At 38.7% G+C, this 15896-nt stretch overlaps 1 protein-coding gene across 4 annotated transcripts; it reads right to left on the bottom strand.

Moving 5' to 3' along the window:
- Positions 1-724: 724 nt before the first annotated feature.
- LOC135246291 (membrane-spanning 4-domains subfamily A member 4A-like) lies at positions 725-13669 on the bottom strand. Of its 4 annotated transcripts, none has more exons than XM_064319776.1 (7): positions 13093-13669; positions 6143-6216; positions 5814-5924; positions 5332-5388; positions 2179-2310; positions 1765-1865; positions 725-1161 (listed from the first exon to the last, which is right to left on the bottom strand). In XM_064319776.1, exons 2-7 carry the CDS (start codon positions 6197-6199, stop codon positions 1158-1160), a joined length of 462 nt encoding a protein of 153 aa, XP_064175846.1. In that variant the 5' UTR covers positions 6200-6216; positions 13093-13669; the 3' UTR covers positions 725-1157. The 4 variants fall into 4 exon arrangements, with proteins under 4 accessions (XP_064175846.1, XP_064175844.1, XP_064175847.1 ...); XM_064319774.1 differs by lacking the exon at positions 13093-13669 and adding an exon at positions 9553-12156; XM_064319777.1 differs by lacking the exons at positions 2179-2310; positions 13093-13669 and adding an exon at positions 9553-12158.
- Between the last annotated feature and the right edge of the window lie 2227 nt (positions 13670-15896).

The following is a 15896-nucleotide window of genomic DNA, read 5'->3' as shown; positions in this document are numbered from 1 at the left end:
GGCCTGAATGCTTGACCCCGACAGTGAGGGGGTCCATTGGCTCTATAATGCTGTGGGGGGCATTATCCTGCCATGGTTTGAGTCCACTAATCAATACAAAGTTATTCTGATTAATCACCTTTACCCTATGATAAAACATTCCTATCCTGATGGGAATGGTCTCTTCCAAAATGACAGTGCCCCCATCAACAGGGCACGAAGGTTCACTGGATGGTTTGATGAGTGTGTAAATGATGTGAATAATATGCTATGGCCTTCGCAGTCACCAGATCTCAATCCAATTGAACGCCTATGGGAGGTTTGGACCTGAAGGACATGCAAGTGAAACTTAAAAAGAAAGAAGCATCGCACACTCTGTTTACTCCAATGCAGATTTTTATCTCCAACATTTCGGCAGCAAGCTGGGTCAGGGCTGACAAAGGCAGCTTGCTGCCGAAACATTGGAGATAAAAAATCTGCATTGGAGTAAACAGAGTGTGCGACTCTTCTTTCTTTTTAAGTTTCACTTGCATGTCCTTCTGGTCTGTACCTCGCTAAAACAAGGTGTGCATTTTCTTTTTCACTTTTGAAAGGACAAATGGAAACACACCACATCCCATTAGTCGCAATAAATTCCTTTTAAATTGCAGCCCGTGGGTAAAAAAAACCGGAGAGGTCATTTGGATCGGTTGTCAAACAGACTGGTCCGCTGTTTCTGAGAAAGATTTGAATAACAAAAAGCACATTTTAAAATTTTTACATTTTTTTTCTAGGTACAGTGTGTCCTTTATACGTCAATACAAATGGATTTTTATTCCATGGCTACAGAACAAATGCAACGTAAAAACATATTAGCCATCCTAACTGTAAGGAGGCCCTGCTTTATATAATTGGTAATATACATAACAAGATATTTTGTAAAAAGAAATGTAAAAAAATGTATAATGGAAAGTTATGAAAGGTGATAAAGACAAAGTAGCTAATCTATGTCTGTTATTTATGTTGAAAATCCGAATATTATTTTTTGTCTTGAAGGTCTTGTAGGATTGAAAGAGAGACAAACATCTATACAAACATGCCCACTGATCTCTTTCAAGGAAGGATTTCTTCATATATAGGCATGTTTGCATATGTTTGCTTGCTGCCCATCACAGTTTGGTCCAAAATGGGTGAAATTGTCATCTTTAGAAAGGAAAAAGAGAAGGAAAGAAAAAGGTTAATAAAGAAAAATCACTTTACACTAATGCCAGCAGGAAGTGTTTCTGCATGGCAGCAGTTTGAGTTCAGCAGTGGAGAGGACATACCTGACTGTTACAGTACATTGTACATTCAGTCTGTATTTAGTATTTAGTCTTGAGTCTGTATATTTTTTTATGTAGCATGACTGTTAACTTAGGTTTCCATCCAACAAGGGACCAGAAAATCAAATCAACCATCTTGCTGCCAACCTTTAACACCAGCAAGCAGAGCTTTCGGCAAACATACCCCAACAATCACCACTCTTTCATAATCACTGAGGTCCTGTCTACTGGCCTGCCCAGCATTTTTGTACATGATCCTGAAACTGCTGGGATGTTAACTGTTTTATCAACTCAAGGCACACATGCGGAAATAATACGGAGACACCTGCTTTCAATATATGTTGTGATTCCCATTTATCCATGTTTTTAGCCACTAACTGTATTTTCATTCTTGCAGTTGTAATGGTTTTCTGGACCCATCATTCAACAGACCGATGCAGCACTCTGCTGAACAAGGCAGCCCAGATTGTAATGTAGAGCTCACCTCTGTGGGCAGCCACACACTGCTCTGCAGGCAAATGCTGACACACAGATGGAGATGATGAACTCCAGGATGGAGAAAACCAGCAGCACTCCAATCAACCCCTGTGAAAAGAGAAATGGAGAACAGATCAGTGGCTGACAATCATTCATTCCTACATTTACATTCTGCAGACTTGCATAATAAACACTTCAGACTTGTTAATATATTTTCAGTAAGATTGTCAGGACCTACATCTTTATTTGTTTTGCTTACAGAGCCCGTGTGGTCACCAGTGAGTTTAGTTACAAGTCAGAAAGATTCCCTCCTAATGACATCAGCTGAGTCATAGTCATGTAATATATTAGCTTGTTGGATGTCCAGACTATCCAGATCATGCTAACATCATGTTAAAAATAAAAAATGTGACTGTTTTACCTGAAGTATAATGTAAATATTGGAAAATGGGTGGTGAACGCCCAATTGAAATGGATTGTTCTTCGATATACAGATTACTGCAATGCCAGCAGTGATGGTGCTGATGATGTTCATCCCAAGCGCTCCGCTCACCTGCAGAAAAGGCCAGGATTTAATATAATGCTTATGTATAGTATATATAATGATTGATATACACACAATATAACTGAAATATCCAGACACCCCTTGGTCTGGGGCTGTATTACATGGTTTGGGCTTGGCCCCTCAGTTCCAGTGAAGGCAAATCTTAATGCCACGGCATACAATCACTTTCTAGATGATTCTGTGCTTCCCCAACAGTTCAGCGCTAAAAAGAATAATTATACATTTAGTCGCCTAAAGTTATCTTTCAGAGGAAATATGTTGTTTCTCTTTCGAAGAAAATATTGTAGTGAAGTAATGCCTGGACTGCGGCTGTGCTGCCAAGAGGGCGGCTTCACTCAATTAGGAGCTAATGACTCTCACCTGCGTGGACTCTGGCAAGTCTTTAAATAGAAGGCAGAGCCAGGCGCACGGGGTTGTGGGGGTCATATTCTTGTGTTTGCGACCTGTGTGCAGCAGACTTTCGACATACAGCCCTCGCCAATTGTTCTGGCCACACTGCTTGCGTGGTGTGACAAATCTGGAGTGCCGTGGACCAAACTGGTGTCGCCTCTTCCAGTGTTGGCTGGCACTCAAGCTCAGACCCCGAGGAGGGGTCTTGTCGACAGTGGCAGGGAAGTTTTAATCTGTTTAATTGTGTCTTTTTGTCCCGGGTATTTTACTTGTGTTTGTGCCTTTAATAAGTGGCAGTGCGGGAGGGAAGCTGCATGGGGCGGTCGGTGGTTGAGAAGAGAGTACTAGGCTAGCCTACCGATTATTTCCGACAGTGGGGTGGTAGCCTACTATAACAAGATTGTAGTGTGCATTCTCACATAATATTCTCACTTTGCTACGTGTGACTATGATTATCATTCTTACAAGTTCAACAGTGCACTTGGCTGTGCGTAGTGACTGTAAATTGCTCCGTACCGTAGCCTATCCGGGCTGCCCGGTGGGGTTTTCCCCCCGATTTGCCCTTGACCAGCAATAAATAAAGCCTATTATATTTTTCCATATTCCGTGGGGTGTGTTCTCAACTTCCTATATATCTGGACCTTACCGGTAAAAACGTGGTGGCAGCCTACCATTATTTCTGGTCCCTTCTAGTAGGGTTTATTACAATATAATGATTTACATACTCCAACAGACGGAGCTCTATATTGGGATGGCAGGTATGCCATCCTGCCAAGTTATGCCTTGGCGAGGCAGCATGCTTGGTATGGCAGATATCCCATCCCACAAAGTTACGTCTTGGTGGGGTGGCATGCCCCATACCTATACAGCACCAAGAGTTTCGCACTTTTCAGGGTTTCCTACAGAAATAACCGCAATGACCACAGACTCTCAGCCCTTAAAACATTCATTTCTACCTTCTGACCCCATTTCAACAGACAGAACTCACAAAAAAATTCACACATCCACACAATAACGCTCCAAATTTAGGGGATTTAGTGTTTTTTCCTTCTTCTTTTTCTTCTTCCTGCCTGATTACATCATCAATGTCCAAGACCACAAATAATATGTCTCCCCATTGGACATTTAAGGTACATCAGTCAATAAAAACATCGGATGCACACACAAAATGACATATATAGAAGTGCACTCATTTAAAACTGCTAAATATTGCCATTCCTACATCTCTATCAGTGGTGGCACACTGAGTGGCACTTTTGCTTGTGTGAAAGGAAAGGTTTGCATCTCCCCACGGACTCATGAAAACCTTTCACTCATTACACTGCCTTGCTAGGTCACTCAAAATAACACATCATCTCTGCAGGAAACACATTTATATTTCTGAAATACACATAAAATACATCCACACTTTAGACAGGTCTGCTTTCGGCATTTTAACTGAGTTTAACGTTAGCTACCTTGCTAACAACATGACAGACCGACTGTATTAGTTGTGCAGACTGCTGTGAAATTCATGAGCACTAAAATCAGGCAACGTTACTAGTTACTTCACAGCAGGTATGTCACAGGGGACAGTGGCTGCAGGCAATGTTATGAAGAACAGTAGGACTAACTACTAGTCAATTATTAGTCAAAGTCCTTTTAAGATATCTACAAAGAAGTTATGGATATCTTGAAACGATATTATTTGGGAGATATCTTCAATTATCATTCTGTCTAGTCAGAATACATTTATAGATATCTTCTATTATCATTTTGACTAGTCAAAATGCTGTTGTAGATATCAAAAACTGGCTCCTTGTATGCATTCCACGTGCTACAAACGCAGCGACCACCATGTCAGACCAACTTGAACCAGAGTCAAGCATCTTTGTCAGGGTTTTCAATGCTGCGGCCCGTGCGAGAAATGAAATGTTAACTTTATTTTTTTTAAACAAGACGAACTGTTTCACCCCATCTCTTTCTACTTTGTGGCATTTTCTTACTTTTTTTTAGAGAACAGAAACCGCCATTTTTTAAACCACAATTGATCACACCAGGTTTGCAAAACATTACATTTACAAAATATTTACATATGGCAGACGCTTATAACCAAAGCAACGTGCAATAAATGTATACCGAAGGTCGTTGGAAAAACTACAGCACATATGACCAAGTTATCCCATCAATGGATTTTTTCTTCCCTGGCGGCACGGGCACATTCCAGGACGACAATGCCGAGATTCATCGGGCTCAAATTGTGAAAGAGTGATTCTGGAATCATTTTCACAAATGAATTTGCCACCACAGAGTCCTGACCTTAACCCCATTGAAAGTCTTTGGGATGTGCTGGAGAAGACTTTACGGATTGGTTCGACTCTCCCGTCGTCTATACACGATAATGCAATTCTGAATGGAAATAAGTGTTGTGATGTTGCATAAGGTTGTCGAAACAATGCCATGATGAATGTGCACCGTAATCAAAGCTAAAGGCGGTCCAACGAAATATTAGAGCGTGCGATTGTTTTTTGGCCTGGCAGTATATTTACAGGCAGCTGCTCTGGAAATGATAAATCAGGGCTACTGAAATCTACCAGTAAATATCTGAATGGTCACATCCAGTCAGTGATCAGAACTCACCAGGCATTTGTTGAGATTGTTGTTAGCAGCAACACTCAAAGCTCCCGAGGAAATGTACTGAGGGGGGATTAAAAAAAGGTAAATTAACTCATTTGAGTTTGGAACTTTGAATTTTCAGTCCTCAAATTCACCCAATGCTCCAGTAAGCATATTTGAAAAAGAAAGTTTCAGTAAAGAAAGATACTACTAACAGAAAAATACTATATTCTTTTCATGTTTTAGTATGCATTTTAATCCAGTCACAGTTTCTAAACCCTGGATTAAATTGGCATTCAATCCAGACAAAGTGAAAAGTTGCACCTAAATCATGCTGAAATCGAATTTTCATCTGATCAATGACACACCTGGGACTGAAGCACAATCATCTAATAGAGGATCAGTGTTTTGTCCACATCGTTTATACCTAATAACCCAGTTCAGTTCAGCAAAGATTTTTTAAGCAGCAGGATTGAACGAATGAATGAATGAATGAATGAACTTACAATAAGTCCTCCACAGAAAAAAAGCACAAGGTAAACACCATTGCTTTCACCAGAGGTGGCCATTACGATGCCAAATAACACGTGCAGCACTCCAATCATTATTTGCACTGTCTGTAAAAACAAAAAAACAACAAAAATGTTACCAGTTTGTGTCTATGCTTGGATAATTGCAAGGCACTGAATTTTACAGCAGTGTGTCCTAATGTCAATGTCTTTCTTACAGAGCCTTTCCACTGACAGTCTGGGATTGCTGCAGCAATGACTTTGCTTGCAGGTCCCTCTCCAGAGGGAGAGAATGGTAAAATGCAAGAGTTGAGCAATTATCTTACCCCCAGTGCCTTTGTATCTCCTTTCAGAAAGTTTCCCAACGCAGAGGATCTGGCCATTTTACAAGCAGTGCCCTCTGTGGGAAAAGGTGGATAAAGTGGAGGTACAGTTTTACATTACATGATTATACCCATGACTATATTCTTCTTTTCTTCTTCGTTTTTCTGCCTGATTACATCATCAATGCCCATAGACCACAAATAATATGTCTCCCCATTGGACATTTAAGGTACATCAGCTAATAAAAACATTGGATGCACATGCAAAATGACATATATATAGAAGTGCCCTTTGATGTCATCTCACCGAGTAGTGTGTCTGCCTGTGATACTTTTGTCTGACTGACAGACCAGGTTCAACCTCGCGTTCAGTTGACCACTCTGTTTTCAGTTTTCGCAACACCGTAAACTTTCTTGCCCGCACTTACCGGCTCATGTTACAGAATTTTAAACTCGGCGATTGGATGTTTCATGTCGAAGTGCACCATGGGAGTCGTAGTTAACCTATAAATCTCCACACACATTTGCAAATCGCCAGACGCATTTGCAGATCTCTGCCACGGCAGAAATGTAGCAAAAATCACGTGTAAAAAGACAGCCAATTGAGAGGCCAGCTTGAGTTGTAACTGATGATATAGACATTAACAGATCTGTGTACGCATTTACAGATCTGTGTACGCATTTACAGATTTATGTATGCATTTACAGAATGTGTACACATTTACAAATCTGTGTACGCATTTACAGATCTGTATACGCATTTACAGATTTATGTACGCATTTACAGATCTGTGTACGCATTTACAGATTTATGTATGCACTTACAGAATGTGTACACATTTACAGATCTGTGTACGCATTTACAGATCTGTATACGCATTTACAGATTTATGTACGCATTTACAGATCTGTGCACGCATTTACAGATCTGTATACGCATTTACAGATTTATGTACACATTTACAGATCTGTGTACGCATTTACAGATTTATTTACAGATCTGTGTACACATTTACAGATCTGTGTATGCATTTAAAGATTTATGTAAACATTTGCAAATAATTCTGCTACAATATTAGCCCCATAGTAGTGTAACCACAAAAATAAGACAAAAACGTTGGACAGTGGCTGCACACAATGTTATTTAGAACGGAAGGACTAACTAATTAACTTGCACACACATCACATATAGGCTACTTCATCACGTGCAACATGTCGACAATCTTATTAAGCAAATACAACTATTCATTTCTTCAGTCTACTTCATAATACTGCATACAACCACTTGCCAACATTTTGTGTGTGTGTGTGTGTGTGTGTGCGTGCATGTGTACTACAGTTCTATATGTTGGCTAGTGTTGGGCAGAGCTACTAGATTAACTAGCCTATGTTTTCTATTACCATGTGTGTACTTTCTATTTCTAAAATCAAGTAGCTACAATTGTAGACTAGCTGTACTGGCATGAAAGTACGTTTGTTACACCAGCATCATTTATTGACTCAGAAAATCCCAGTTTACATTTAAAACCCCATTGTCCATCGGATATTAAAAGAAAAAACCTAAAATGGACCATTCAGACCAAAAAGGGCAGGTGCCTCCCCTGCACCCCATTTTTGAATTAAATAGTAAATATAAATGTATATTATGCTCTGGTTATGCCACTTTTACATAGCTAATGTCGGCTACGCTAGGAAGAAAATGTTTTCTTAAGTAGTTATTGTCAGAGATAATATGCACGCCGTGGAAGCTGCAGTCATACCTTTCATCCTCATCAAAAAAATTAAACCTTTTAAATACGCCCAGTTGAGTCTTCTTCATCATTATAATACAAAAAAAAAAACAAATTCTAAAAATAATACACAAAATAGTGTCCACAAACCAAACGTCAAATTGAAAACAATTTCTTAGGTGTAAGCTTCTTGCTGTTAAAATTACCACAGAAACCTCACAGTAAACAGTTTGGACGTAGCCACAGACCCTCCTCTTCCAGCAAAACTTAGTTTCAGACCACAATGATTTCCAATGATTTTTCAATGAAAATTCAATTCACTTCAATATTTGACTGATTTTCATTGTTCCCATTCAGTAAATACAGATCAACAGTGACTGGTTGGATCCCCCTCTGCACACATGGATATTAAATACAGTATTTTACAATATGTACAATGTCTAACTGTTTTGTGGAGTGGCATGTTTAGGAGAAACAATTTATTTTGAAGTTCATTGATGAAAATAAAAAGTATGTAACATACTGGTGAAATTTCAATATCTTTCATTAGTAACTTAACTTTGTAAATTCAGTGAAATGATAGGACCTTATTCCACTCAGCTCCGCATAACTTCAACTAATAATGCTCCGCATAACTTCAACTAATAAAGAAAAATAACATCAGCAAGACAAAAAATGTAGCCATAAAATCCAGAAATAAATGCAAAAAGAAAACTTCCAATTCACTGGGCTTTAATACAAGGCAGAGGGAAAGAACAAAAGAAAAAAAACAGCAGAATACTTTCCAGCCAAGAACTGGGTAAAGAGTCCCCCCCCCCCCCCCTAACAACGGAACACTCCTAACTGAGAAATGATAATGGAAAAGTTCTAGCCAATAGTGGCTACATTTGACATCGAGTATATATGTCAGGCAGTGTATACCCTAACATATCACATTTGCCATGGCCATTCTTTTTAAAGGTAAGTAACTTTCTTTTATAGGTGCACACATTAGCAAATAAAAGCCTGATTTGTACATATAACTTTTAAAGAGTTTCCATTGAATTGATTTCAGTGCTGATTGCAAACATGCGTATAAATGAATTCAATTCACGTCTTTTAATTTTCATTTGATTGGCTAGATTTGCTTGTGACACATAAACCAATCTATTCATTGACAATTTCAATAACTGAGAGACCTCATTTACGCCCCCAGATCATTAAAAATGTGAGAAGTTCAGTCAGCTTACATAAGCATTTGGGAACTATGCATAACCTAAAAAGTATAAATGGTTTTACTTCTTTTTATTGAGAGTATTTCCCCACTCCAGTCATTTGCTCCACTCCAAGTCCTAAACTGAGCAGTTTGCATGGATTAATCAGAAAACAATCCGAAATGAAAAACTGTGTGCATTGACACTTACTGATACATCAAAACGAGGGAACACACAATAACTTGCACATTTGAGCTGGAAACGGCTCAAACAACTCCTCATCGGGATGTTGATAGGACCGCCACTAAATACTAGAAAAGAAATACAGTAACACTCCCCCACATTTATTCACATTTTACGTTTTAATTATGCTCATTTGAGTCTTCTTCATCATTATAATACAAAATCAACTTCTCAAAATAATACACACAATAGTATCCACAAACCAAACGTCAAACTGAAAACAATGTCTAAGGAGTAAGTTTCTTACCTTTCACAAACGAGCCTAGAAATGTTTAAGGTGTAAGCTCCTCACTGCTAAAATGAGCACAGAAACCACACAGTAAACGTTGTGGACGCAGCCATAGACCCTCCTCTTCCAGCAAAACTTAGTTTCAGACCACCATGATTTCCTGTCTATTGTCAGTCACATGGTATCTTGTGGGAGAACGCAAAGTGTACGTGCTGTTCAAGACTGTGCCCCTCTTAGACAAATCAGGTCGCTCTGTCCAGAAAACAATGCGAGTGAATAGCCTAATTAGAGAGTAATTTCACTCACACACACACACCACACCACACACCACACACCACACACCACACACACACACACACATTCACTACTCAATTCATGAAGCACTGTCAACCCCACAACCACCACTAAGCAATAGTATCTTGATTCCAAATTAAAATACAAAGCCTACATAATCCTTGCCTATTAAATAATAGGCAAATGGCAAGGCAAAATATGAACAACCCCATGTGAGTTTCAGTCAGCAGGTTAACTATCAAATATGAGATGTAGCCACTTAAGACGTTGATATTCTTTATTTGAGCAGATGGAGATGATGAACTCCAGGTTGGAGAAAACCAACAACAGGGAAACAGAACAGATCAGTAGCAGTCAATCACTCACTCCTACATACAGACACAGGTGGTTGGCTAATGACACACCCAGCGCTGGCTCATGTGGCTCTAAAATATCTGACCCGCAACCCAAACATGTGTTTTCTCCAAGCAGCTTTTCAGTATAGGAACAGATGTTGTGTCGAAAATACAAAAATAGCAAAACTTAGTTTCAGACCGCCATGATTTCCTGTCTATTGTCAGTCACATGGTATCTTGTGGGAGAACGCAAAGTGAACGTGCTGTTCAAGACTGTAGCCACATAAGACATTGATATTTTTTATTTGAAGAAATACGCCCAAACAACATTATTGGCACTACTAGTTACGCTCATTGTTGAAAACCATAGTTTAAAAAAGCTGTTAAATAGTTGCTCTTTGTCCTTTTGACTACCAGATGCCACTATCCTGCGCTGTGTATAAAAGCTTTGAGTAATGAATCCTTGTTCCATACAGTTCAGAGGAACGGTTCAATGCTCTAGACAGCTTCGCTTTGCCATCACTACATGATGCTATCGAGTCAGCATGTACCAAAATCTCTAAGGAATATTTCCTGTTGAATTCATGCCACAAAGAAGTCAAGCTGTTCTGGAGGGAGAAGGGGGTCCTACCTGGTGCCAGATAGGTGTACGTAATAAAGCAGCCACTGCATATATGTACGCTAGCACACTTAGAGACTACAGCTCACAAATAACAACCAAAGGAAGAGTACATAGTTCAGACAAAACTGAGAAAATTCACACAACCAAAAAAATACATACATAAATAAATGGTGGAACCATTCCTTGTATCAAGAGCTTGTCAGAGCTAAAAGATAGATTTAGATATTTAAAAAAAATCTTTAAGAAGTCTCAAGAGGTTATGTTTTCATAGTCTTAAACTTTTTCGCCTTTGCTACACCCTCCCCCCCCCCCCCCCCCCTTCAGACACCCACCAGCACACCAAGAGATCAATTCCACAGGAAACACTGATATGTATTTTGAAGAGTAGGCACCGGCAGGTATTTTGGTCCAAACACTGGTTAACACGATGGTATTTTTGTAATGTTTGAAGCGTCATTACCCGCCTTTTCGTAGTCTTTCGGTCGCTGAAGAAAAAAAAGTGACACTTTTGACAGTGTGACCTTCGCGCACTGCAAGTCATCCAACCACCTCAGAAAGGAGCAAGCACGGAGCGCGCGGCCTAGGCTCTTTTTGAAAATAAATATGTGGACGCGACAGTATGGTTTTGAAAGCGCATTTAGGCAGAAATATTTAGAAAGTTTAACATTTTAAATTTATGGATTTAATATATAGGCCATATACAGTATATATATAATTTTTTATTTCATTTTAATTATTATTTTTTATTATGGTGTGGCGGCAAGGATTTTGCCATGGCGTCACGCCACGGCAATACCTTACCAATGGAAATGTTGGGATGTGCAAATAGTTTGGATTAAAGATGAAATTAAATCAAATAAAAACTGCTTTATTTATTTTGCTTAAAAATTTAATTAACTTCAATATATGACTGATTTCCATTGTTCCCATTCAGTGAATACAGATCAATAGTGACTGGTTGGCTTCCCCCTGCACACATTGATATTTAATACAGTATTTTACAATAATTTCTAACTGTTTTGTGGAGTGGCTTGCTTAGGAGAAACAATTCATTTTGAAGTTAATTGATGAAAATAAAAAGTATATAACATACTAGTCACATTTCAGTATCTTTCATTGATAACTTAAGTTTGTAAATCCACTGAAATGATAGGACCTTATTCTACTTAACTGTACATAACTCCAGCTAATAATGCTAAGAAAACTATCATCAGAAAGATGAAAAATATACCCATAAAATCTATAAACAAATGAAAAACAAACAAAAAGAAAACACCCAATTCACTGGGCTTTAGTAAAAGGCAGAGGAAAAGAAACAAAAAACAAAAACAAAATAACAGCAGAATACTTTCCAGCTAAGCATTGGGTCAGGAGATCACTCCACCCCCACCCCCCCCACCCCACCCCCCCGGAGTACCGGAAGACTCCTAACTGAGAAATGATAATGGCAAAGTTCTAGCCAATACTGGCAACATTTCACATTGAGTGAGCAGTAACAACATATTGCATTTGTCACAAGCATTCGTTTCAAGCATAAGTAACTTTCATTTTTATGGGTGGACACATAACCAAATAAAAGCCTGATTTGTACATATAACTTTTAAAGAGTTTCCATTGAATTGATGCCAATGCTGATTGCAAACATACGTATGAATGAATTCAATTCACACAGCTTTTTCGTGGTAGGAGTGCTTTCTACCCCACTTTGATTGCTAGTTCTATTTTAACTTTCGTTTGATGGGCCAGATTTGCTTGTGACACATAAACCAATCTATTCATTGACAATTTTAATGACTGAGAGACTTCATTGACTCCCCCAGATCATTACAAAACATATGAAAAGTTCAGTCAGCATACATAAGCATTTGGGTACTAAGCATTACCTAAAAAGTATAAATGCTATTCCTTTTATTGAGAGTATTTCCCTACTCCAGTCATTTGCACCACTCCAAGTCCTAAACTGAGCAGTTTGCATGGATTAATCAGAAAACAATCCGAAATGAAAAACTGTGTGCATTGACACTTACTGATACATCAAAACGAGGGAACACACAATAACTTGCACATTTGAGCTGGAAACGGCTCAAACAACTCCTCATTGGGATGTTGATAGGACCGCCACTAAATACTAGAGAAGAAATACAGTAACACTCCCCCACATTTATTCACATTTTACCTTTTAATTATGCTCATTTGAGTCTTCTTCGTCATTATAATACAAAATCAACTTCTCAAAATAATACACACAATAGTGTCCACAAACCAAACGTCAAACTGAAAACAATGTCTAAGGAGTAAGTTTCTTACCTTTCACAAACGAGCCTAGAAATGTTTAAGGTGTAAGCTTCTCACTGCTAAAATGAGCACAGAAACCACACAGTAAACGTTGTGGAGGCAGCCATAGACCCTCCTCTTCCAGCAAAACTTAGTTTCAGACCGCCATGATTTCCTGTCTATTGTCAGTCACATGGTATCTTGTGGGAGAACGCAAAGTGAACGTGCTGTTCAAGACTGTAGCCACATAAGACATTGATATTTTTTATTTGAAGAAATACGCCCAAACAACATTATTGGCACTACTAGTTACGCTCATTGTTGAAAACCATAGTTTAAAAAAGCTGTTAAATAGTTGCTCTTTGTCCTTTTGACTACCAGATGCCACTATCCTGCGCTGTGTATAAAAGCTTTGAGTAATGAATCCTTGTTCCATACAGTTCAGAGGAACGGTTCAATGCTCTAGACAGCTTCGCTTTGCCATCACTACATGATGCTATCGAGTCAGCATGTACCAAAATCTCTAAGGAATATTTCCTGTTGAATTCATGCCACAAAGAAGTCAAGCTGTTCTGGAGGGAGACGGGGGTCCTACCTAGTGCCAGATAGGTGTACGTAATAAAGCAACCACTGCATATATGTATGCTGGCACACTTATAGACTACAGCTCACGAATAACAACCAAAGGAAGAGTACATAGTTCAGACAAATCTGAGAAAATTCACACCATCAAAAAATACATGAATAAATAAATGGCGGAACCATTCCTTGTATCAAGAGCTTGTCAGAGCTAAAAGATAGATTTAGATATTTAAAAAAAATCTTTAAGAAGTCTCAAGAGGTTATGTTTTCATAGTCTTAAACTTTTTCGCCTTTGCTACACCCTCCCCTCCCCCCCCCCCCCCCCTTCAGACACCCACCAGCACACCAAGAGATCAATTCCACAGGAAACACTGATATGTATTTTGAAGAGTAGGCACCGGCAGGTATTTTGGTCCAAACACTGGTTAACACGATGGTATTTTTGTAATGTTTGAAGCGTCATTACCCGCCTTTTCGTAGTCTTTCGGTCGCTGAAGAAAAAAAAGTGACACTTTTGACAGTGTGACCTTCGCGCACTGCAAGTCATCCAACCACCTCAGAAAGGAGCAAGCACGGAGCGCGCGGCCTAGGCTCTTTTTGAAAATAAATATGTGGACGCGACAGTATGGTTTTGAAAGCGCATTTAGGCAGAAATATTTAGAAAGTTTAACATTTTAAATTTATGGATTTAATATATAGGCCATATACAGTATATATATAATTTTTTATTTCATTTTAATTATTATTTTTTATTATGGTGTGGCGGCAAGGATTTTGCCATGGCGTCACGCCACGGCAATACCTTACCAATGGAAATGTTGGGATGTGCAAATAGTTTGGATTAAAGATGAAATTAAATCAAATAAAAACTGCTTTATTTATTTTGCTTAAAAATTTAAATAACTTCAATATATGACTGATTTCGATTGTTCCCATTCAGTGAATACAGATCAATAGTGACTGGTTGGCTCCCCCCTGCACACATTGATATTTGATACAGTATTTTACAATAATGTCTAACTGTTTTGTGGAGTGGCTTGCTTTGGAGAAACAATTCATTTTGAAGTTCATTGATGAAAATAAAAAGTATATAACATACTAGTCACATTTCAGTATCTTTCATTGATAACTTAAGTTTGTAAATCCACTGAAATGATAGGACCTTATTCTACTTAGCATTATTAGCTGGAGTTATGTACAGTTAAGAAAACTATTATCAGCAAGATGAAAAATATACCCATAAAATCTAGAAAAAAAATGAAAAAACAAACAAAAAGAAAACACCCAATTCACTGGGCTTTAGTAAAAGGCAGAGGAAAAGAAACAAAAAAACAGCAGAATACTTTCCAGCTAAGAACTGGGTCAGGAGATTACTCGCCCCCCCGGAGTACCGGAAGACTCCTAACTGAGAAATGATAATGGCAAAGTTCTAGCCAATACTGGCAACATTTGACATTGAGTGAGCAGTGACAACATATTGCATATATCACAAGCATTCGTTTCAAGCATAAGTAACTTTCATTTTTATGGGTGGACACATAAATGGTAAATGGTAAATGGACTGCATTTATATAGCGCTTTTATCCAAAGCGCTTTACAAGTGATGCCTCTCATTCGCCAGAGCAGTTAGAGGTTAGGGGTTAGGTGTCTTGCTCAAGGACACTTCGACATGCCCAGGGCGGGGTTTGAACCGACAATCCTCCGACTGCCAGACAACCGGTCTTACCGACTGAGCTATATCGCCCCCATAACCAAATAAAAGCCTGATTTGTACATATAACTTTTAAAGAGTTTCCATTGAATTGATGCCAATGCTGATTGCAAACATACGTATGAATGAATTCAATTCACACAGCTTTTTCGTGGTAGGAGTGCTTTCTACCCCACTTTGATTGCTAGTTCTATTTTAACTTTCGTTTGATGGGCCAGATTTGCTTGTGACACATAAACCAATCTATTCATTGACAATTTTAATGACTGAGAGACTTCATTGACTCCCCCAGATCATTACAAAACATATGAAAAGTTCAGTCAGCATACATAAGCATTTGGGTACTAAGCATTACCTAAAAAGTATAAATGCTATTCCTTTTATTGAGAGTATTTCCCTACTCCAGTCATTTGCACCACTCCAAGTCCTAAACTGAGCAGTTTGCATGGATTAATCAGAAAACAATCCGAAATGAAAAACTGTGTGCATTGACACTTACTGATACATCAAAACGAGGGAACACACAATAACTTGCACATTTGAG

This window comes from Anguilla rostrata, unplaced genomic scaffold (genome assembly GCF_018555375.3).
Source record: "Anguilla rostrata isolate EN2019 unplaced genomic scaffold, ASM1855537v3 scaf0143, whole genome shotgun sequence".
Lineage (NCBI taxonomy): Eukaryota > Metazoa > Chordata > Actinopteri > Anguilliformes > Anguillidae > Anguilla > Anguilla rostrata.
The sequence above is the reverse complement of the archived record's forward strand: the minus strand, read 5'-3'. Positions and strand labels throughout refer to the sequence as shown.

What these genes read in the sequence shown, in the direction of transcription:
- LOC135246291 (XM_064319776.1), bottom strand. Translation starts at nt 6,199, where the DNA reads ATGGCCAGATCCTCTGCGTTGGGAAACTTTCTGAAAGGAGATACAAAG. An exon ending in TTTTCTGTGGAGGACTTATT is followed by an intron (nt 5,389 to 5,813) that starts GTAAGTTCATTC and finishes ATCCCCCCTCAG; the next exon opens with TACATTTCCTCGGGAGCTTT. An exon ending in ATATTTACATTATACTTCAG is followed by an intron (nt 1,866 to 2,178) that starts GTAAAACAGTCA and finishes CTCTTTTCACAG; the next exon opens with GGGTTGATTGGAGTGCTGCT.